The sequence below is a fragment of the Phaethon aethereus genome (assembly GCF_964289735.1).
Source record: "Phaethon aethereus genome assembly, chromosome: 2".
Taxonomy (NCBI): domain Eukaryota; kingdom Metazoa; phylum Chordata; class Aves; order Phaethontiformes; family Phaethontidae; genus Phaethon; species Phaethon aethereus.
In genome coordinates, this window is record NC_138582.1 from 166163064 (window position 1) to 166187924 (window position 24861).

General features: G+C 42.3%; 1 protein-coding gene across 1 annotated transcript in view; it reads right to left on the reverse strand.

Annotated features, from left to right (window-relative positions):
* OXSR1 (oxidative stress responsive kinase 1) overlaps positions 1-24861 on the reverse strand; it is a gene marked incomplete at both ends in the record, with an annotated part of 92274 nt that overhangs the window by 43402 nt on the left and 24011 nt on the right. The window contains 2 exons of the mRNA XM_082014964.1: positions 4915-5056; positions 17679-17787. Of these exons, the coding sequence (XP_081871090.1) occupies positions 4915-5056; positions 17679-17787 (251 nt within the window). The remainder of the gene's footprint in view (positions 1-4914; positions 5057-17678; positions 17788-24861) is intronic.

The following is a 24861-nucleotide window of genomic DNA, read 5'->3' on the forward strand; positions in this document are numbered from 1 at the left end:
AAAGGTTATTTCTGCCCATCCCATGCTATAAGGGAGAAGAGACTAAAGTACACTTCTCTGAATATAAAATTGTACTTCCCACGGCTGAGCAATAGCTAGCTTTCAAATTACTAGGGTCCTGACTTAAAAATCAAACTGGCAATTAGAGGTGAACGGCTCCACATTCCATTACCCATTCCGCAATCCTCCCCTACCAAACTTCAGTTCCAAAATACACTCCCCAAAACAAGATTATAGCACTATGGAGAGGAGGGATATGAAGTTCTCCTACAGTATCGCTACAGAAACAAAAAAGTACAATATTTCAGCCATCAAAATAATCAGAGGCATACTGGAATCCAGTTTAACCACAATACCTGTCAGCACTGCTATCAATGCATTAATCAGCTACATGAAAATTAAGCTTGAATCCTGTAGGACAGCTGAGTTCTGCCAAAATATATCCATCAGCTCCTTCATCTTAAATCTGAAACTCGCTACTGGAGAAGCATTCCTGCAAAACCCCACACACAGTGTTGGTGATGTGTGTGTGCTCACATACAGACACCCTTTTTTCAGGTATTATTTTCTCGTAATATAGGTAGAAGAGGCAGACAAATAAGCTTTGATCCTGTGTCAAGATCATCCTAAGGTCCAAAAAATAAGCTAATATATTTGCATAAAGACACAACAAGAATATTGTTTCCAGGGTCTCTTCAAAGCAAGACGCAAACAGCTGCCACAGCATGCTGCTGCCTCATACTCAGAAAACTGGTTTTGAAAAGACACCAAAAAACCCCCCAAAACATTCTGTATGGGGCACAAGCTGATCTAACTCACCATATGAAATGTGCTGTTGCACTTCTCACCCCCTAAGAAGTAGAGCAGCAAAGAAATTAGTAGCTGGATTACTGCCATGACAGTATTTCAAGCGCATGCAACCCTAAACCAGTTCCTAAGCATTTTTGTTTCTACAAAAAAGCATGCGAGTATCACATTTATTATGCTGCAATAGGAGAATCTGATTATATTTGAGCAGCGTATCATTTCACCTGGACTAACTGAAATATTCAGTTGCACAACAGCTAATCATGAACAGAAGATAAGCTCAGAGATAAAAATAGGGAGAAAGACAGAGAGACCTTGCAACAGTTAATCAGCACAATTCATTTGTCAGACTGCCATAAAGAGCACTACCTGAAGATGCCTTGAACTTCCTTCCAACGAGTCTTTTTCAGCAATAAAACCTCTTGAGTTGGAAATAAAACTAAAGCAAAACCAAGTCATTCATCGAACTCCTGCTAATCCCCAAATACACAGAGGAATCAGAGTCCACACGGGGAAGAGGTGCAACGTACCCTGCGTGTCACCCAGACAAGATTAGCCCGGGAGAGACCCCCCGCAGCATGTCAGTCTTGCTCGACTTCCATAAAAAAGTGTCTGAGCAGATTCCTGCCGGACAGCTTCATCCGAAGGTTTCCGAGTCTGGCCCTCCGTCCTCAGCACACTGGCTGGTGCCCAGGTATTTAACTCACTTAACATGAGCCGGATCACTAGGATTTCACATCATCGTTGGGATCACTGTGCTACATAGAAAACCACAACGGGGATGGCGGCAGCTGGCACAGGAGAGAAGACCAGGGACAGGCACATGGCAACGAAGGCAGACGGCAGCCACCTCAAGATAGGGGAGGCAGTGGTGATTGTGGAGGAAGACAGGGATCATTTGCAATCGTCACCTTGGTATAGAGTGTTTCATGAAAATAAAACTGATTCTGCCTTCTCCTTTGTCTTTTCCATAAGGCCACGGACTTTGTTCCCAACAGGCCTTGCAACACAAATGCAAAAAAAAAAAAAAAGATCACTTTGGACAATGTGGGAAACTTAAGCATTTGCTGCTGAACAATGGCATCTATTCAAGTCTCAGCCTCGCTCCGGCTGTTAATCAGGAAAGTAAACCAAAAAGAAAGTATAATTTAAGCCTTCACTAGATATTTGGCTTTCTAATCTCCTGTGGAGAATACTGTCAAGCTACTCTCCTGTCTAAAGTGAGGGATTTACACTTCCATGCAAAGCCAGGTCCCCAAATCTTAATTAGAAGTGGCATTAAGTTCAAGGCAGGCTTACGCCGAGTAAAATTCAGCAGCAGCAGAATTTCATTAAGCCAGTCTTCCACGTGTTAACTTAATTTACCCATTTAAGATGATGCATAATTTAGAAGTATCGAGCAGCTCCACTGTCAGACAGTGGATTCTCTGATCTCACTGATGATTTACAGCAGTAACAAGCTGTCCCCACTTCAGGTCAACAGCACCCACAAAATTACATTTGGGTCCAGATATTCACCCTTTGGGCTTTGCCACCAGCCTGGTTGTCCAACTTCATGTGCAAATTACATTCATTTCACCCACACTGTGTCTCTAACTTTATCAAGTCATTTTCTCCTAGGTGTAATACAAACCGAGTTGGGATATTCAGTGTAACCAGCTGAACACTTTGCTCTGCTGGATGGTTTTGTGCTTCGGGTTGGTTGTTCCAGGTCTAATCAAAGCCCTTCAATTTTAACCCTTCACAGCTGACCTTTTTTTGGCCTGAAGCTCACCTCAACCACAGCTGCCCCACAGTGCAGACACTATATTCAGCAGTTCAGCCATCACCTGGTGCAACTGGTTTCCTTTCAAGCCAGATACTTTAAGCTGACCCAGGGGACCAAAGTTTAGTTATTTTAAACACTTCCTCTCAGAGCATCTCTGGCACGACTGCAAGATTTCCACCTGCCTTTCCCATCAGGCATGACCAATATTACGATCCCTAGCATTAAGCAAAATGGGAAAGCCATGCAAATATTCCTATGTGTGAGGAAAGCTCCCATATGCACTACAACTTTAAATTGCGTTTTCTTCTCAGCAGTGTACACTCATCTAGATAAAATGCAAGACAGCACGATTAACTCCATTGAGGGATGACACGTTTCCTTAAAGGCATGCAAGCTTGCCTTCTGTCAATAGTTAAAAACCCATCCTTTGCATCACAGGTAGGAAACTCCACAACTTTCCGTCTGTATCATGACTATTACCACTTCTCCAGATTTCCCAGACCGCCATGCCCCAACACAAATGAGGTAATCCAAATGCTTTTTTTCTGATAAAACATTACGCAATTGTCGGAGCACCCCTGAAATACAGGGATGCAATACATGCAGAGTAGCTGACGCACAACCACAACCTTAAGCTGCTGCAATGACACAGCTTTGATTTCTTTGCTGAAGTCCCCTAAAAAAGGGTGAAATTCTTCAAATGAGCAAGACAAGAATGGTTGCAGCAGGTTTGGTTCAGTCTGCTTCCAAATGATTCAATATGAATCATTTTTTCAGACTAAGCAGTTTGAATTTTCTGTGAGCATCATTTTTGCTGAGTGCAGTAAAAAAATACAAAAAAACCCCAACCACACACACATGAATATATCCTCTACAACCTTTACCACAATTACTAGTTTTTCTGTTTCAATAAAGCAAGTCAAATGGAGAACCACCCCTCTTTCAATACAGAAATCACTATGTGACATCTTCAGGAAAAACTGAAATTTAACAGGTTACTGCTGCTTTAACTTATATATTTTAATTTCATTGGATCAAGCAAACCAACTGCAAGTCACAGATGAGAACGGTTCTGTAAAATACTTATGGCAAGGGTGGAAAAATTGCCATGTACTCAGTAAGCTGCTCTTTTACTCGAACTTCCCAGAGCTGCCTGAAGTCTTACCTCTAAAAAACAAAGTTAAGCAACCAGCTCGGAAATCAAAACTGCCTTCAATGAAGACAACCATTCCTGTTAAATCAGAATTTTAATAGAGACTGGAAACTGAAATTTGAGACTTCTTTCTGGGAAAAGAATTCCGCCAGAACGGTTTCCAACCATTTTTTTCTTTTTAACCCAAAACAACCTACAAAAGTCAGTCAGTTTGACCAAAAATATGAAATAAATACTTCTTGGATTTTCTAATTAAAATAACATTTTGGCAAAAAGAGTTACCCCTTCTTACATAGCTATCACAAAGGACAGAAACTTACTCCAGCACAGCAGCAGCAATGCTTATAATGGCATTGTACCAGAAGACAGCCAAGCTCACAAAATTCAAGAAAGAAGAGGCTGTTGTTCCCAGCAGCAGTCTGTGGCTGGGATGATGTATATTACCCACAAGCAGTATATTCTATTTTCAGCACATATTTAGGATTGCAAATCTCATTCTTTTTAACAGTAAAACATACTGACTTAGTACCCTCTCTTCCTGAGCTACACCACACCTTGACACCAGGGGAGAGGAAAACATGATTTAAAAATACCTCCCAAACAACATAGCAGCACAGAAACCCACACATTTCAGTGATCCATCAAATCACAGGCCATTAGTTAACTGGGTTTTGCCTACAGAAGAAGTTTTTCCACTAATTTAGTTTCCTTTTTTTTTTTTAAATGAGATTACCCAAATTCAAATTTCATGATGTTGATCTTGCAGCTAGTCTTAAAAATAAAGAACGAATGAACGAACAGAGCTTGAAGAGCTCCTTATTAAATTGCTCAACACTTCTTATGCAGTGCTCTTGGTGATTTGTAGCTCTGCAAGAAATAAAACTAGCTGAAGTTTTCCAGCTCCCAACAACTACACTTTGCAGCTTGATGTTGACATTTGGAAAGATGTTCTCTATGTCAGAACTTTCAATGTCCCAAAGTTTACTCAAACTTGGCCTAGTCATAGTATTTCCTAAAGCAGCAGCTACCATATAGACATTTGAATTCTGAATTTTGATTAAGTTCCCACCTTTATTTTTCTCTTTCCATGCCCTCACGGCTTGTTGTAGAATGAGACTGCATGTGCTCAGCTGCTCTGTTTCAGCAACACACATTTTGGGACAAAGATGAGACAAATAAAAAATACCTGTGGATTTGTCCATTTTTATGCAGGTAGTCCAGCCCTTCCAGCACCTCCTTAAGGATCGTGGCTATACAGGGTTCATCCAGGACACCAGTCTTGTGTTCTCCTTTGGCCACAATGTGCTTTATAATGTCCAAAACAGAGCCTAGAGAGAAGAGATAAACACATTACTTTAAACTAGAAGACTTCATATTCATGTAATATACATGTCCAAGGAATTTACTGTGAGGGGAAGCAATAATGGTCAGGATCAGGGTCAGTAGCTGAAGCCTTTGCTGCAGGAAAGCAGAAGCAACGATGCACGCCTCACATGCACGAGCCCTACAAGGGTGCAGATCCTCAAAGTGGGCTGTAAAATCCCTGTGATCATAGTAACTGAGAAGTTATTTGAACAAGCCAAAATGTAAAGCGTACATACACAGGACTCTTGGAAGGTTTTTAAGTAGATACTGACGCTACAGCTGTTTTCGTACTGAATACTGGAGAAGCAGGAGGGGGAAATGGAAAAAGCGAGGGGCTGCCAGGACTCAGAAGCTGAAGGCAACAAGCTTGATAAAATTAGACTCTCTTTTTCAGCTCTTATAAACTCAATGCAGAATAGCAGCAAGAAAAATCTAATACAGGAAGGGATGACACCACCCTAAAAGAAAAAAGTGGAAATTATTAAATAGAGAACAAATGAGGCTGAATAAGTGACAATAAGTCACTTCACTGTGTACAGAATGGGAATAGCTTAGATCCTTCCCTAGAAACATCACGCTTAGTCTCTCTCCCAACCATAGTGTGAATTACATCATCTTGCATGACAAACCACGTTTTATAGAGCAAACCACCTCTTTGAAATGCACCCAGGAATATGCGGAATCAATGACTAGTAACATGCCTCTTGTGCAAGGTCCTGTTTTCATGATACATTGGGTACTGTATTCTTTGTCTTTGCATCTGGACTGAAGACAGTCTTCTCAGAACTATATTTTTATTGCTCCAGTATGGGATGTCTAAGCTTGTTTTCCAGGCCTGTGCTATTTAGCCCTTTCAAAACTTGGGTTTCTATGGTTTAATGACGGGATAGTCAGCTAGTAGGATTCTGACAGCTACAGACATAAAGCAATGCCAACAGTACTGGGAACTTCTTAAAGAATGAGAAAAGCAGGCAGGACTGCAAAGCACAAATTCCAGCCTTGATTGTCTTTGAATAGTAAGCTTACAGGGAAAGAACTTCTCAGTTCTAACTCAGCTAGTTTAGGAAAGCTGAAAGTTCATTCTTCCTAACTTGCAATCAAAAAAAACCCCATAAGAGAATCAAAACATTTTTATATCTGAAGAACAGTAAAAGCTGAGAAACTTACTCTCATGAATTTGGTCAGTGGGGAAATGACAAGTTCCACCTTGTAAATTCTTGAAGCAAGCAAAAAAATACAATGGCAGTTTTTGTTTTTTTCTTTTCATCTTTAAGGTTCAGGTTCACAAAAAACTTCTTCCCCTTGAAAATTTATTTTATTAACTATCCTATTTGATTTTCTTGGCTAAAACAATCATGCAGATAGGTTTTAGCGTAACAAAGTCTTTTACTTTTGGATTCTCACATGAAAGCAAAAAGGCTGCAAAGTTCGAATCCAAACACCACGGGGAAAGGTTTGTTTTGCACAATTCAAACTGCACAGGAAACAATTACATGGGTGCGTGGTGTCCCTTAGTTTGTGGGAAGCGGTACGTGCTGAGTTGGACTAGCAGCTTGCTGCAGTCAGGAGTCACTATTCCCCGCTCTGCCCAGCCACACACTTTCCATCTTCTCTGCCCCACCAGCATTGGCACTCACAGTGTACACCAAGCCACCCATTAAATCCACCAAAAAACAAACCAAGGCGGGGGGGGGGGGGGGGGGGGAAGCTATGTTTGGTTGATAGTGAGGATAACCTCTGAAGAGATGAGTTTGAGAGCTAATGAAGAGGAAAAGGGGATGAAGGAGGGAGAGCACATTTGTGAGTAGGGAAGGAAACCCCTTTTGTCAGCAGCAAGCAATTAGACCAGCTCCCTTGGCTGCCCCAAACTGCACCCTCCAGCTTCTTCCCAAAAAACCTTTGCTTGGTTCAAGGTATTTGCAGAAGATACAATCTTAACACAGCAGACGCTAACAAAATAGGAAAAAAATAAGGAAAATGACAAAATATGGAAATGAAGTTGCATAACATCCCCCCAACATTTTATGCAAGAATACTCTTAGCAGCGTTCAGCCTTTCTCTACCCTGTCCGAGCATGGAAACACACTCATCTTCAGAGAGTTTTGACATGGTCTTTAACCAGTTAGCCAAAGGTTTCACCCAGACGTAACTCAGGTTGTTTTGACGTATGTCGGACTTCCTGCATAGGAGCAAGATTATCTCTACCGAAGGAAATTGTAAAACCCCAGATTGTAAGAGTACACTCCACTGAAATCTCACCTTTAGGCTCTAGTGTCTAAGAAAAGGATCCTCTGTTGTGTGTCATGAGCACTCATCTGGGATTCAGCCTGCCACGTATTCATATTTTAAAAGTACGTGCTTACAAGCCTCGATGCCTCTTATTTTGGACAAGAATTTTCATGACACCTAAGAAAAAACCCACCAAAAAAAACCCTCCACTGTCACCGGTCAGGTTTTTCCTCTCAAATGTGCCTTTATCTGGAGAACAAACTGTCACTTGTTTTAGAAGTCCAGTGAAAATATGTGGCTCCTCACGTACTTGTTTTGTCCTCTTTCCACCCACAACTCTGTTAGCAGACTTTGTTCAAAAACATTTCCCTTCTCCTGCAAAGGGCTCAGGGAACATGCGGAGGCAGATCATACGGTGCTCACATTCATTCGGTCAAAAAAATCCTGTATTTAGCCAAGTTAGAGGTTGTATTTAACCCAGAAAATGGGGTGGGGGTTAGACAGACAAGAGGACACGCACAGAGCCAGCCTTCATTGTGAAAGGGCTGATTCACACCCATACTACATCTGCTCCCAGTCCAGCCTGCCGCTTTTTACGCACATTTTTTAAAATCCACTTTCACACTGAGATATTCAAAGAAATGGAGGAATTTGCCAGTCTTCTACAGGAAGGAGAACAGCAAAAAGGCTATCAGCAAAATGCTTAGTTCAGGAAACAGCAAAGCAACTCAAGGGTCACCTTCCCGTTGAAGAAAGTGTTATTTGGATCATCCCCACTTGGTCTGCACAGGGAAAAAAGTTTTGCTTACTGGCACCACCACACAATAAATTTGTGGTTTTTCTACCTCACAGATCAGTAAGTTTGGGAGGTAGGTACTGACTTCCGACTCAACTGCAACTTCATAAAGCACAGCACCACAAGATACCAAGAATGAAGCCAAGCTGCATTTCCATGCACAGCTTCATGCAGTGTTCAAAATCGTAGAATCATTTAGGTTGGAAATGACTTCTAAGATCATCAAGTCCACCCATAAACCTAGCACTGCCAAGTCCACCACTAAACTGTGTCCCTAAGCACCACACCTACACATCTTTTAAATACTTCCAGGGATGGTCACTCAACCACTTCGCTGGGCAGCCTGTTCCAATGCTTGATAACCCTTACAGTGAAGAAATTTTTCCTAATATCTAATCTAAACCTCCCCTGGCACAACTTGAGGCCATCTCCCCTCGTCCTACCACTTGTTACTTGGGAAAAGAGACCAACACCCACCTCACCACAACCTCCTGTCAGGTAGTTGCAGAAACAATAAGGTCTCCCCTCAGCCTCCTCTTCTCCAGACTGAACAACCCCAGTTCCCTCACCCGCTCCTCATATGACTTGTGCTCCAGACCCCTCACCAGCTTCGTTGCCCTTCTCTGGACACGCTCCAGCACCTCAACATCCTTCTTGTAGTGAAGGGCCCAACACTGAACACAGGATTCAAGGTGTGGCCTCACCAGTGCCGAGTACAGGGGCACGATCACTCCCCTGCTCCTGCTGGCCACACTATTGCTGATACAGGCCAGGATGCTGTTGGCCTTCTTGGCCACCTGGGCACACCACCAGCTCATATTGAGCCAGCTGTCGACCAAAACCCCCAGGTCCTTTTCCGCCAGGCAGCTCTCCAGCCACTCCTCCCCAAGCCTGTAGCGTTGCATGGGGTTGTTGTGACCAAAGTGCAGGACCCGGCACTTGGCCTTGTTGAACCTCATACAGTTGACCTCGGCCCATCGATCCAGCCTGTCCAGATCCCTCTGCAGAGCCCTCCTACCCTCCAGCAGATCAACACTCCCACCCAACTTGGTGTCACCTGCAAACTTACTGAGGGAGCACTCGATCCCCTCATCCAGGTCATCGATACAGATACTAAACGGAACAGGCCCCAGTGCTGAGCCCTGGGGAACACCGCTTGTGACCGGCCACCAACTGGATTTAACTCCATTCAGCACAACTCTTTGGGCCTGGCCATCCAGCCAGTTTATTACCCAGTGAAGAGTATGCCTGCCCAAGCCATGAGCAGACAGTTTCTCCAGGAGAATGCTGTCGGAAACTGTGTCAAAGGCTTTGCTAAAGTCCAGGTAAACAACATCCATATCTTCTGACATTCTGGCTCAGGAAGCCTGACACGGAGGAACTGAATACCCAGATCGCCGAACAGAAACCCGTAGCTAAGCACAAAGCTACTTTGAGAACAGAAGTCATGGGAATTTCACTATTGAGAGAAACACTTTCTGGTAGAAGGTAGATACTGCGCTGAATTTCTCAGGCTGATGCCAAAATGCAGTCATTCCCAAGAATCTCAGTTAAGTGTGTGACACACTAGGGTAAGATCTCCACTCTCTTAGGATGTGGACAAATTTTCTCACCCCAAACACATTACACTCGAACAATAGATTAGTAGGTTGAAGCCTCATCCTTAGCCCAAGGGAAAACACGACCATTTTGCACAAAGTGGCTTGCTCCTGATTCAGCAATATGTTAACTGTTAGAAATTAACTGGAAACTCATTCAGCTGAACTGGAACTAAGATGCAATCTACACAAGGACATGTGCATTACAAACCCATCATCCTGTTTCAGGACACCAGAATGATTCTTGATACTGCCAGTTTCTGATTCAGCTTCCAAACTAGTTTAAGACTAACTGGGCAAGTTAAGAGTACATCCATAGTTGGATCTCTACTTAAATGCAGTTTCAGTATAGATTTGTGCTCTATGTACACAAAGAGGTTTAACAACTCACAAGACAAACATCTCCCATAATCTAGTGGCCAGATGAGCTTCACACTGGAAATAAGGCACTCGCTCTGTCTTAGAGAACAGTTACAACATTTTCAAGAAAAAAAATCCACTACAATGTCTTTTTGTTTTTAAAGAAATCTTTGGCTCCTCCCTAGAATATAGCTTCTATTTCGGATAATGCTGTGAAATATGCTGGTGTGCGTTATATATGGCACTGTGTTTGATTACAACAGTTCCCTCCTGATTTTCCTCATTAGAAATACATGAGTAGAAGCTACAGATTCACAGAACAGGAAGGTCAGGCTTAAGTGAGAAAGAAATTACGTTTGGCTGAGGCTGACTGGAAAGCTCTTCCAAGCCCAAAAGGGGAAGCATATCAGGAAAGACAAAACAAGACTGAGGGAAGAGCCAGAACTAGGGCCTAAATGTAAATATAAACAATGCTGTCATTAATAAGGATGTTTAAAGAAGTCTGGTGATAAGCAACTGATCTGAAAGCCCAACAGAAGACAAAAGAAAGGAGAGGACATTTAGAGACTGATGTGGAAAAAACGCAGCTATAAACAAATTCCTGCCCATCAAATATATACTGAGCAGCACAGCAACAGGAAGCCTACAAGATATTGTGCAATCTGGTAAAGCATTTAGCATTATTTATCATTCACCGTTAATCAAAGCGTCTCAGTATATTCTGACGCCAACCGGAAACTGTATTACATCTACTTAGTAAAGCAGTCTCTCCGTGCAAACTGTACGGCAATTGAAAGCTAAGTGGTTTTCTGCTCAAACTCACAAGCTTCCCAGCCTGCTCTGAAAGCTGCTAATGCAATAGCTCCTGACGACAGCGGAAGTCACCAGGAACTAGCTGTGCGTAGACTTACCCTCACCCGATAAAACCCAACCTGTAACTACTGGGGGTCAAAGACAAACATGCATTGAGCAATTTTTTCTGGAGTCCTTATTGCCCACAGCAGTTCTGCAGCAGACAGACTAACATCCATCCAGCTGCACAAACAGAACAGGTATCCCGTTTCTCCCCCCACTGCCCACCAGAAGTGAAGAGTGGGAAGCCCCACAGTTTGCCTTTCCCATTTTGTCATGGCTGGAGCGTATCTGGTTAGGCCCGACTCGATCCACAGAAGTCGGTTCCAACTTTCCAGAAGCAAGTAGGTGATTTCCACCAATGACAGCATGAATTTGTATAAGAGGGATATTCAGTTTTATATACTGACATCAGGCAGACCACTTGCAATGGACTGTCTTGAAACCAAGTAAATGCAGCCCTGTCTTGCATCCCACACACGTACCCAGGAAAACCGTCTCCTTCAATACCCTGTACTTTGTGTTACTCGAGTGTTTTCTTCAGCAGCAAAATGAGATTAAAGAGTTCCACGGTTCACCACCTTCCTGTTGTGCCAACGCATCTGCTTACGAAGCCATACTGTAAACGAGATCACAGCAGTAACTGGTAATCCAGTTTTCCAGGCAGGGTGGAGACCGAGCAGCCAGGAACTTCTTAAACCAGCTTTGCTGCTGGAGAAAACTTTTGTGTAATCACACCCTTGGGGCAAGAAGTCCTAATTGTTCCACTGATTCACTTTCAACAGCAAGCCACCGCAAACGTCAATGCTTCCTGTTCCAAATCCAGAGAGTGTTTCTTTGACCTCACCTACATCAGCAAGCACGAGCAATGGCATTTAGGAAGAACTTCTGACATTCCTCTTCAGGAGAGGAAGAAAGTATCCACATGACAGTTGTCAGTGACACTGCTTAATGCTTCAGCACATGGGGCTGAAGCGGAGAATGGTATGAAAAGCTGAGCAGAAAGGAACGCTTGTTTAGAACGAGATTACAGATAAATGCAGGATTATTACGGCTGGGATTTTACACGCCCCTAGAGGCAAAATAAATGTACAGTAGAACTAGTTGCTGTGGGAACCACACCTTGCATGTTACACTATAACCTAAGTGACAGGACAAAGATACAGGATAAATTAAATGCAAAGAGAACTTCTCCTTTAAATTTGTCTGGCAAGCAGAACAAGAAAATTTAATACTCTAACTTAATCTCCAACAAAGAAAGCAGGTAACAGTACCTGCACTGATTTTCCACTTAAAGGCCTGGCATATGTAGGCTGGGGAACCGCACTGGGGATCACTACACAGTTTTGTGAGAATCAAGATCTGCCCCAAATCTGATGGACACTGCTGCATTTTTGAGAACTGGGAGTTGGCAGGATTCATTGCTGCTTCTTTTAAGACATCTCAGCAGAAGCCAGTGGTTTCGGTGAGCCTGACTGTCATCAAAGCCAAAAATTAAATCTGTATCTTGTCAGCCTCTGACAAACGGAAGAAGAAAACACAAAAGAAGGAACAGCTGCTTGGATTCAGTACTTCTGGGGCTGAGGAATACAGATAAAGCAAAAGAGCGCTGAAGTAAAGGAAAGAACCAGTTATACAAAACTAAGAAAAAGACATTTAAGTAGATTGCTGAGGTTTCTGGTTTTGAAGTTTCTTCTTAACCCTGGTTAAGCCACCTCAGCACAGAAAGAGAAACTTTCACTTTTTGCCTCCTTCCCTCTAGAGCACTTGCCTGAATTTGGAAGAAATATGACAAGATTAAGGTAGGAAGCAAGATAATTCAATAAAGGGGGCAAAACAGCCTATTGCAGTTGAGTCAGAGACATTTATTGGAGAAAATCTGAAGACTAACTATTTTTTTCCCATGCTTTTCATATTATAGTTAGGAGCGGCAACGTATCTACATGCTTCACATTCTACAATCATGTGCAGTCCTTACCATCTTCCGTGCCTGACTTATACCATCCTTAATTATTTGAAGTTGTGTCTCTACAAATAAAATTAAACCCCCTCCAAATGGACTGAAAATAGCATAGCTGTCTCCTAACAAAATAATTCAACATAAACACAAGGCTTTCTAAGAATCTGTAGCTTACACTTTGATCGTAACTCACTGCTGGAATTAGGAGTGGCCAGATCAGAAATTAACACAGCAGAAGTAGAACAAGATGTCCTGTCTCCCTGGTGGAGACCTAAGATTTGCCATACCTCCCTTTTGGTCTGGCTTGCTGAACTGCTGGCCAAGCACTTCATCAGACAATCAAGAGCAAAGGTTGAAGTAAAAGGTTGATTAAATGGTCTTAAAAACTTTTGGAAAATAAAAGGTTTAACTATTTCAATACAGTAATCTCCTTAGCAGATTTAATTAGGAGCCTTCAAGAAGGTGGAAGATTCAAGAGCCCTATCTGGAAAAGTTTCAATATTTAAAGGATTTACACAGTTTAAAAATATTTCAGAGGTCTCATCTGCTGTAGGCTAAGGCAGTAAAAATTTCTGTGTGATGCAGCAAGCCACCACTGACGGCTGTTTCGTACAAGCAACTGTTTTGTAGAGTTAGCCATGGCCTTGGGTCACCTGTGAAACACGAGCTCTTCTTAAAACCAGCAAGAATTTAGAGGAGCAAACAGGTCACAATCAGAAAAAGCACAAGAACAAAACGACAGCTGCTCCTCTTCCTCTAAAAAGCCGCAGAAGTTAGAGAGCAGGACTGGACTTCAGATGGCTTTAAAAAGGCATGAGTAAAATTCATGACATGGGAATGCCAGCGAGGCAAAGAGCAGGTCAGCAGCTGTCTAGAAACAGCCATTGGAGTTTAGTTTGGAGTAATGTTGGACCAAAAGGCTGGGGTGCCAAGTTGACATCGCTAAGCTTAGATCCCTACAAAATCCTTTCGTCAGAAAGGGTCTGAAATTGTTACTGAAGGGAACAGAAACAGCAGATACTTCACAGACCTGATTCAGGCACACATCACCAGATCTGAAGGAGGGTGTCAGAGTAACTGGACACACCAGCACCTCTTGTCACTACCGGCTGGATATCATCACAGCCACATTTCTGCCATCATCAACAACTATGCTCTACATCTGCTTTGGTGTCAAATCTGCCAGTTCAAACTGCTCTCAGCAGCAACTTCAACCAGCTTGTCTGACTTGGCTCTGATGCAGATTAGCAGTTTTACGTGTTACTCCCTAACAATTCACCAGGACATTACCTTCTCACTGCTGACGACTTTCAAAGATGGAAAACAGTATCTTCCACCAACACAGTACTTGCAAGCAGAGACAAATAGTTCATTTTCAGCAACGATGCCAGTCAGGCAATTAAGGCACCTTTGAGTGCACTCGCTGGCTGCTCAGAGGAGCAAGGCACTGTTATCAGACAATAACACTTCATGGATTTAGAATATTTTCCCTTAGAGACATTTCTAAAGTACTTGCATATGTGACTAGGTTAAGATTTCCACAAAATTACTGCAACCAGAAAATAAATTAAACTGCAATTACAAGCAAAAGGGGGGGGGCGGGGGGAAGGCTTGCATTACAGATTGGTCTGTCTTGTAGGCTGTTTATCCAAGTAATAAGGTCAGTGTAAGTAGTCTGAAATTAAAACTAGTTTCAGCCTGAAAACACATGCCAGCATACACTGACACTGATGGAAGAGAAACAATAAGATTCCGAACTTTTACCCAGAAGAAATTCTCAAGTACAGAAGCCACAATCAAGACACAGAACGGACGTCAAAACAGATTTGATACGTGCTTACTGGGATGTACCAATCTCAGTCCACGCTCTCTGAACAGTTAGATGGAATGAAAGAGTTAGGCTGCACCTTGGGTTTTTTTTAACTTACTGGCTTATAAGAACAGCTTAAAGGTTTTTCCTGTTGAGAAACTCGGATCATTATTTTTCCCACTGGACAAGAGATAACCACAAAACTAGCCACTTTATTACTGATTAGTAGTAAGCTGAAAGGAATGAGAAGCAGTTTTTAAAGTGTCTCTTGTTATATAAATCACTCAGCCTAAAACCAACTAGAAATAGTCTCATTAAAAGTGCATGAAAAATCTCTTCAGTCAGAAAGCTCCAATACACAAGTTTCTTCGTGTATTAGACTAGATATCAGGAAAAACTTCTTTACAGAGAGAGTGGTCAAACATTGGAACAGGCTCCCCAGGGAGATGGTGGTCACCATCACTGGAGTGTTCAAAAAATGTGTAGACGTGGTACTTCAGGATACGGTTTAGTGGGCATGGTGGTGTTGGGTTGGTGGTTGGACTTGATGATCTTAAAGGTCTTTTACAACCTTAATGATTCTGTGATTCTTTCCCCATCCTCAAGACTGTCATGTAGAATTTGCCTACAAGATCTAAAATGATATTTCTGAAGTATAGCCATGAAAAAAGTATGAAATGAAAACAGCTGAAAAACACCTCTCAAGGTACCTTACTGCATAAAAAAAAAATAGTGACAGGTCATTCTCAGTCTTTCCATCTTCCCGTCCCCCAGCCCTCAAATGTTTCATTTGAAGTGAGAAAATTTAACACTGCCTTACAGAGATGTTGGGGGGGGATTGCAATGCTACTATTCCATCTTTTATTGTATGACCCTGGTCTTCAACATATGCAACAGAGCAGGAAGCGCTGAGATTTCATAGCACTACTTTACTGAAAGTACCCCACAATGCCAGAGCTGCACAAGGGTCAATTATAGGCCTGTATAACGTAGAAGCCCATTCAAAGTGAATATTAAATGGCAAAAGAGGTCATCATTCACAACACCCAGAGGTTGGTTCTGAAGCAATAATTATTCTTCCAGAAGTTTTCCACTCTGGTCTTTACATTTCTGGTGCCTTGATAATGAAGAGACAGTCATAAAGAGTCTGATCTTTTTCCAGCTTTACACAAAACACACACACAAGATTGAGGAAAAACAGAAGCAACATCTAGAGGTTCAAGGATGAGCCTAATCCTGACTTCGTTCTGACAGAAAACCACTGTGAAAATACTAGTTAAGGCAGCTGTGCATTTCAAAGAGACTGTGTAGTCTCCTGAAAAAGACCATTGAAAGACCATTGAAAGAACATTGCTGCCGTCTCTCCTGCAGCCCTGAAAAGCCATTTCCTCATGTTATGGAAACCTTCCCATAAACACACTTTTTATACTCACAGCAAAACTACTTGCACTAAGTTGGCTGGGGATTCTTTTCTACACAAAACCAGCCATCATATCTTTAATGACCTGTTACATGTCCCTCCAATAAAAGACAGTACTGCTTAATGACACATGAGCACATGAGACATGAAAACCCTTTAAGACAGACTCAAGCTGGCATGAAATTTTATTGCCCCCAAGAGAACTGCTAAAATTCTCTATAGAAGATCTTCAAAGACCATGTTTTAAGGTCATTGTTGAGCTCCTGTGGAAAAAGCCGACAGGTTTAGCCAGATTTTTCCACATCATCTTCTGGCATTTTACAGTCCTCACTATTAAGCCAAAAGCAGAGAAGCCAAGGAAATATTTTTTAAAAAGCAAGAAAGCAGGGGTTTTTTTCCAGCTTTCACTAGGGTGCCAGGAAAATCAAGTCCTCCTAAAGACAGGCCTCAGACTTAGCAACAGTCCTCTGTGTTATCATCCAGAACTTGATTTCACTTCTTGTCTTGACTGTAACTTAAACAGGGAACCTGGAAAATACTATGACAACAAATTAAGCATTACTGATAAGACGTTTTCAAACTCTTCTCTGTCCAAAAAAAAAAAAAAAAAGCTGTTTCTCCAGTGTGTGACAGCATAAATCCAGAAAGGGGGAAGTTTCCTTGGCTCTGCATTAGCTAGGTGGTAATCTGAAATTGCCCCAAGCATTCCCAGTTTTGTCAACTAGAACAAGCGGGCAAGGTAATCCAAGCTGTGAAGATTGACACTATACAAATCAAGCTGCACTCGCACTGATGTTCTCCTCCCTTTTTAAAGCCATACACCGACATTATAGGAGTAGCTCTGCCCAAAACAGAGGTGATTTAAAGTTCCTCACAAGAGCAGCCAACGTGTAAATAAATTAAAAAAAAAGTCAATAGAATGGCTGGTTACAAATGAGCCATCAGCACCATGCAGGCATCCAAGCTGCACAAAAAAGGTCAAGGAACCAGCCTTGCAAGAGGAGTTACAATTCTAATGATAAAGCTGGTGGAAATGGCTGGGCCCAGTGGAGTTAGTTGCACACTTCTCTAGTTCAAAAGCTTATCCTAGGCTTACAGAGCAAGATGAAGAAACTTTTGTTAACATGACCTGAGAAGCATCATTTCAGATCCATCATCTGAGAAGATGGAAGTGAGATTTATTTCCTAGAAGTTTACGATGGTTTCAACTACTACATCTGCACTTAAGTTTCTCTTGTCAATGTCTGAAGTCACACACTCCAATTTTCAAATACTTAAGTGAGTCATTTGGCAAACACGTACAAAATAACTCTACGAAATACTGTCAAATATTCAAAACACGAGGAGGGAAAAAAGCTAGCACAGTCATGCAGTTAGGTGTTACTACTGATGTACATAACATGCAAATCTATCTATGAGCTGAATGTGTTGAAGTTAAATATTGTTATTCAAATGCCTTAATTCACAAGTGGGAAGCTTAGGAGGAAAAGAAGGGAAAGGGTATTACAGGAAGACAACTTTTTACGTTGCCTTTTAGGGTGAAGAAACTGGACCACTCACCTCCACTAAGTAACTTCATCACCAGCCAAAGCTCATCTTTCACCACGAACGATGTGTAGTAAGATACAATGTTGGGGTGATGGCACTGACTCATGGCTTGAATTTCTTTCTGTAGGGGAAAAAAAGCATTAGCAGTTGGACCCAGTGATTATTATTCCTTGCGCACAGAAGTTATCTTCCTCAAGACACAATGTTCAAAGAGGGTGCAAAGAAAAAAGGGTGACTAGAAGCTAAAAAATAGAAAATCCAGAAATATTCTTAACACTCAGCCTGCATCGTCCTAGGGCCCAAACATATTTTAAGGTGCTCTACCTGTCTGTCTAGAAGAAAGAAAAAGTTGACCAAAAAACCGCTGGCAAGAGCAACAAAGTTATCTTAACTGAAACATCTGCATGCAGCTACAACAGAATATTCCTGAAAATTCACACCAGTTTGTTACCTAAAAAGTTCATGTTGACTCCCCCTTTCAGTGAGACACTACACAACAGATGCTTAATTAGTTGAAGACCATAATTTGGATGAGAAAGGGAAATATTTGCCTCAGGGGAAAAAAAGGCCTCTTATCCCTAATATTTCTTCCCAGCAGAAAAGCAGGTGGCTTAGCTCAATCAGGTTGAAGGCACAAAGCAGAGCTTATAGAAGAAGAGGGAAACCAGTCTGAGATTAGAAAGTGGTTAGCCACTACAGATGGAGTACAATATGAAATACACTCAGATATGAAATTGCTTGAGTTTTGACCATGCTCATTCTTAGACTTGGTTATGGGTTAAAGGTTGATGTTTTCCACGTTATGGGGGTGGAAACACCACCACAGAAAACATTGGCTGATTTTTCATTATGCAAGCATAAATCACCAGTTTGGACAGAAAGCCTTGCAGATTCTTGATTGCCCATAGACAAAAGCCATCCATTAAGTCAAGCCTGGCACCCTGTACTACACCCAGCTGGGCCTTTGTGCTTCAGCCAAGCCCCACAACCTGCCAAGTTGTACCCTCCAGCATCACCCACGCCAGACACTCGTTGTGTCCAGAGAAGGGCAACGAAGCTGGTGAGGGGTCTGGAGAACAAGTCTTCTTGTTCTCAAGGAGCAGCTGAGGGAACTGGGGTTGTTCCGTCTGGAGAAGAGGAGGCTGAGGGGAGACCTTATCGCTCTCTACAACTACCTGAAAGGGGGTTGTGGCGACATGGGTATTGGTCTCTTCTCCCAAGTAACTAGTGATAGGACATGGGGAAATGGCCTCAAGTTGCACCAGGGGAGGTTTAGATTGGATATTAGGAAAAATTTCTTTACTAAGAGAGTGGTCAGGCATTGGAACAGGCTGCCCAGGGAGGTGGTGGAGTCACCATCACTGGAGAGGTTCAAAAAACATGTAGACATAGCACTTCAGGACATGGTTTAGTGGGCTGGGTAGTGTTGGGCTGATGGTTGGACTTGATGATGTTAAAGGACCTTTCCAATCTTAATGATTCTGTGATTCATGCCCTGATACCCTGAAATTCTGCTCTCAACTAAGACATTCCTTCACTGAACAGGTGGATGCCACTTTTCAGAGGTTTAATCACTGCTGTCAGCCCCCTCCCCATGACACCGACTCAGCTGAGCCCCATAACCCCAAACACAGAAGGAAGGGGGAGAGCAAGGGCTCTTCACACCCTGATCCTTTCTTCCCTCTAAGCACAAGGCCTCCCTGGTACCAAAGTATAAAACGAAGCTCTGAGAAGGATTCTCCATGTCTAGGACACCCCACAGACACAGCAAATTCTTCTCCTGCTCATGTACAAAGCTCTGCTTGTGACTGAGCATAGCATAAAGGCACACCACTTTCCCCTTGGCAAGGGTTTAGCTGGCAATCACAGCTACAAAGAAACATGCTAATGTTGATTTATCCACTTTAATACTGCTTTTCAGGGAGTAGGTGCATTTGAGGAATCAAAAGGAATTGGTTCCTCTTTCTGCTTCCCGAGAAGAGGCACCAACTTTCCAGGAAACTTAAATAAGCAGATTAAAGAAGAATCCTTCTAAACAGGAAAAGATATCTGAAGAGCTGGGGAGTAGGCTATTCATCTCAGTGTAGCCTACCCGTTGACTAAAAACCACTCTGTGAAAATAAATACAGCCTGAAACAATATCCTCTGCTTACCCTGACAGCTCCAGCTCCCTTCCTTGCAAACACTCACTCCTGTCAAGCTATTTTTCAAAAAGGAAATAAATCAGCACCTTTGGAGTTTCCTAATGCCTTCTAGTTAGGTTTCTTCACAATGCAGAAAAAACCCTCGACAGACAGAGTTGGCAACAAAAATGTTCTTTTTACTTCACTGCCCCAGATTTCTACCAGGGGATGGATGGGATAACACAGGTCAGACTCAGTGACTGGTTTGCACCCTGTCATAACCCTTGCACAAGACCTGGGCTGGTTGGGAAGCTCTGGGCTGCTGTCTGTAAACAAAGTGCAACACTCTTGATTCACACAACCTTTCTAAAACTCATTGAACTCAATTTTGAACTCACTAGCTTACACTAGGAACATTTTGGACTTGCACAGAGCACTGGACTGAGCCTTTAGTTAACAGATCCGTAAGTCTGACACAATGATGGTCCCTGAGCCTGAAATCAGTATTCAGACTAAAGCTTGAAATTCATTTTAAAGATTTTTTTTTTTTTTTAACATACAGGCAAATCCAGGTGCCTAACTTCTCTCTCTACCAATGAAAAAAACTTACATATGCAAAAGTGGCACCAGAGTAAACACAGAAGGAAAGAAATAAGCAGGACACTGACTGGTTAATTATACCAGCAGCCAGACCTGCCCCAAATCAGAAGTGATCTAGAGGAGATGTTTTTATTTTTCTTAGCTAGACCACTCAGAATATTCTGAATCATCTCCCAGAGAGCTGAAGAGAGTAGTACAACAAATATAAACAAACATTGCATATTTTATATATATTAGTGTAACCCAATGGAATTCAGGAGACAGTGAGACAAAGTTTGGACCAAGTTTACATAAGAGCCTAGACCTGGAGCAGATCTTTGCCATTTGAGCAGTTCTGTACTACTGCATTTTGCAGGCATTCCGTGATGCTTAGTTACTATTTTATTCTTTTCTAAGAAGTTCCTCTTGTTCATTACCACAGTCTGCTCCCCAGGCTGGGAAGCACAGTTTAAAAAAAAAAAAAAAAACAAAACACACACTCAGGCCTGTCATATGCTTTGGTGCACAAAGAGGAAAAAAATCAGTAATCACAAACCTGATCTTGGCAATTAAATACCTCCATCAGGTAGCGGAGGTGTAACATGGGCAGATCAAAACACTTCTCTCAGTGTAGCATAGCTCTGAATAATAATTGCAACACAGCCCATGATTTCCAGCGTTTTTACATTATTACCAATAATAATGTAAATTAATATATACAATAACGAGCAGCAGTCAGGCAGACTTTCCCTCTCACCCGCAGACCCCCACCCCATCTTCAATAAGCTCTCTAGGCTAATTGCACACTGGCTACATCAAAGCTTCGCTCCTCTTCACCCCCACAAAGGGTACCAACATCCTGGAGGCTCAAATGCATACAACTGTTTTAACTGATCATGCCAAAGCAGTGGGCTTTGCAGTTAAAATACTTCATCGCATACCTGAGACCAAGCCAACTCTGTCATACATACAACAGTCTGTGCTACGGCAGTACAAATGCAAGGGCTCAAGAGCTGTAGTTAAGGCAGGAATCCCAGTCAAGGATCACCGGGGAGCTCTACTCAAAGACACACTTACAGAAAGAGGGAGCAGGAGTGGGATAAAATGCAGTAACGGCCCTTCTGTGTGTAGTAAGCACAGCTGTAATACTTCAATTTCCAAAGCTTTTCAGAGAGTTCACTGCTCTTCAAACATGACAAAGTAGTAACAGGCAAAGACTTCCCCTCCCCACTTCCTCTCAAACAAGACTACTATCCCCAAATCACACAAAGAAGAAATAACCAAGTTACAACGGCACTCCCCTCACTTTCAGTAGCATCAAAACTATATTGGAAGACTCCTAAAAAAATCTCAGTGACTTTTACACCTCTGTAATAATGTCAGTGCTAAACATCAGAACTTACCTAAGTTACTATATACAAGTTCTAAGCTGGAAATGTTGCTTTATTTCCACTCCCTCAACAGTCACGGGTGACTTGATACAGACCCCCTAAACTGTCCGCAGATGCAGTGGATGGTAGACAGCTCTTCCATCCAGTTGCTTACGCAGACACCCCTCACACTAGATGGCTTCAGATATGAGACACAGCCTTACTGCCAAGTCCCAATTTCAGGATCCATAAATTACACTGCCTTCTGCTCAGCTATGGAGAATGAATTACCGATAAAAACATGTCTAGATGCAGGCGGTGGTTACATGCTCACCCTGGGCTAGATATTAAAAATATCTGCACTGTCAAATACCAAAAGCGAATAGACTGGGATTAGCTATAAAGGCCTCCATGTCTTCCATTAAGGGTTCTGATGAGTGTTTTCAGTACTTCTGCAGAAAATCAAAGCAGCATTTCAAAGCTTCTGAAACACTAATAAAACTGCTGTGAAGTATAATTTAGAATCATAAGAAACCTCTTAGTCTCCTGTAAGTCAGACATACTTCTGGAGATCTGCTGCTTTGGAAGTGGGTTTATTTGCCCACTGACATACAACTGAAGTTTGAGTTAATAGGAGCAGAGATAGAAAGCAGGCGAGGCTGTGTTTAAGCTGCTAGCTGAACTTTCTTACTGGTATTTTCTGTTCACATCATCGCCTCCTATTCTTGGTGTTTATCGGCCCCTGAAGCACATTTCAAAGACCCATACTCTCAAATAGAAGGATGAAAATCCTGCTTCATTTAGTTTTACTTCCTACATGTTGATAGGAACTCAAGAGATAGAAGACAGCAGCAGTCTGCTTTTATGTGGCTACCTGCAACTTCAGAGGAATCCAGAAAGCCGTCAGTTTGGCTACCCTGTGCAAAAGCAATCACAACTGTAAGAGAACTGGGGAGGGAAAGCATGCCAGGGGAGGGGGGGGGTGGTGAGCAAAGCAGGTCAGATGGGATCTCCCCCTTGAAGACACCAATGCTCCAGCTACGGAGCTAAGACCTTATCTCTCACCTTTGAAATCTCGAGGCATGAGGCATTAAAGCTCCTCTTCATCCTTTTAAAGCAGGATTTAAAGCTCTAGTCCTACAGGCAGCTGTAACTGTTAAAATTTTGCTCCAAGTGAAATTCTAATGTTTTAACTAAAAAGGCTGTAAAATTGAGAATATTCATTCCGCTTTTTAAACATCAGTGTAAAAAAAATCCCGTGTTCCCCTACCACAATCAATTTGAGAGGCATTTTTTGAAGGAGATGGGGAAAGAGCACAGAGCTCAAAATCAGAGATTATGATCCAACTTCCATGTCCAGATTATTCAGTTCCGTTCTTTACCTGAAGATGCAGCTACAGGAGATAAAACTGGCAGAATTATAAAGGGGTTAGATTAGCCCATCCAGAGCAACAGTGGAAAAGAAACAATTCTGAAAAGGATAAAAAAGTTTCCATCCATAAATTAATCTTAGGTGATGGGAACAAACCACTCCTGTGACAAGTCATTCAGTAGTTGCCCACTTCAGTGGCTGCTTTTCAGCATCACTCACTGGTGGTTCTCCCTTTCAAGGTCTGCAGTATTAGTGACAACATACTGAAGGAAGCAGATATTTAAACAGTTACTGGAATGCACCCATTTTTTCTTGGTTTCAGCTACAAAGCAAATAGGCAAGTGACTCATCTCACAGACACAAGCGAAGCCAGCTTTACCCACTTTGCCAACTAACACATCGCTGACCCTTATGGCTGTTCAGATCAATACCCAGTGTTTACAGCTCAACAATGCCTTAAATTTGTGATTAGTCCACACAGTCAATTGCAAACTCTCCGAAGATGTTTACATGCACCAACTCATGTTCATCCAGCCCAGGTGACAGAAGACATTCTACATTCAGAATTTCACCCCAAATTAATCCTGATGTTCATACTGAACTTCACACCAAAAAAAAAAGACTTCACCTAGCACAGTAATTAAGATTGCTGCTGCTTTAAGAAACAATAAACCAAGCTATACCCAGTTTAGGTTTAAGTCTTCTGTAAAGCTGCAATCCCATCATGCAAGAAACACATAACACAGCATATCAAATAACCATGCAGAAACCACCTAGTATACATCGGACTCTCTGGCACTGACACGTGGGGACTTTTTCCCCTGGAGCAAGTGTAAAGGTCCTCAGGACTGGAAATGGAATTATAAAGGCAACTCCTGTAAAATGACAGGCACGGATGAAATGCCTGTACCACTTCTACAGCAGTCTGCTCCTTCGTTCCCAACAACTTATAGTCTGGTTGATCCACTTGTAAGAACTGCTCTGTCAGATCAAAGCCAGTTCAATATCCTGTCCAAGTCTTCAAAAGAAGGTGTAAAACTCTGTAACAAGCAGTTACATAATTACCTGCCCAGAGGGAAGACTTTTGACTAAGCCTGGGCAGTTAACTGTTAGCTTATGCTTTAGACCAGGGAGTTCATAATCCTGTTTTTAAATCCTATGTAATTTAACCTTCTCAACTATAGGTTGATTTATTTAATCTCACGCCATGTTTGATCTCCGTATTATTGGCAGCAAGCTCCCCAGGTTAACTCAATGAAATTCGAAAGGACATTTCTTTTTATTGCAGTTAAACTTGTTCCGTCATCTTCCTTAACTGCCCTCTGATCATAGCAGTGGAAGAGCAGTACCTTCACTTCAGTCCTCTTATGTGCAGACCTGTCAGACCCAGTCCTATCAGTCGCTGGACTAGGAAAAGTTTGGACTCTCCTCCTAGGAGCCACAACACCACATGCTCCTTCCTGAATCTGTCTCCAGTTGAATCACCCTAGGAGCTGAACAAGCATCAGTTCCCCCCAGCTGGGAAAGCCCGATGCGAGATACCCTATAGCTTATGTTCCCCTCTGTGTTTTTCAACATTCCTACTAACTGCTAAGCGAGAACCCATGTCATCTGTGCTCTCAAAGCATGGAGGAAAAAACCCATCTGAATGAAAGAAAGCAGAGTTTGCTGGACAGAGGGGAGATTTAAGGCCATTTAAATCAATAATTCTTTGAAACAAGGAAGCACTTATATAGAGAACAAAGCTTGAG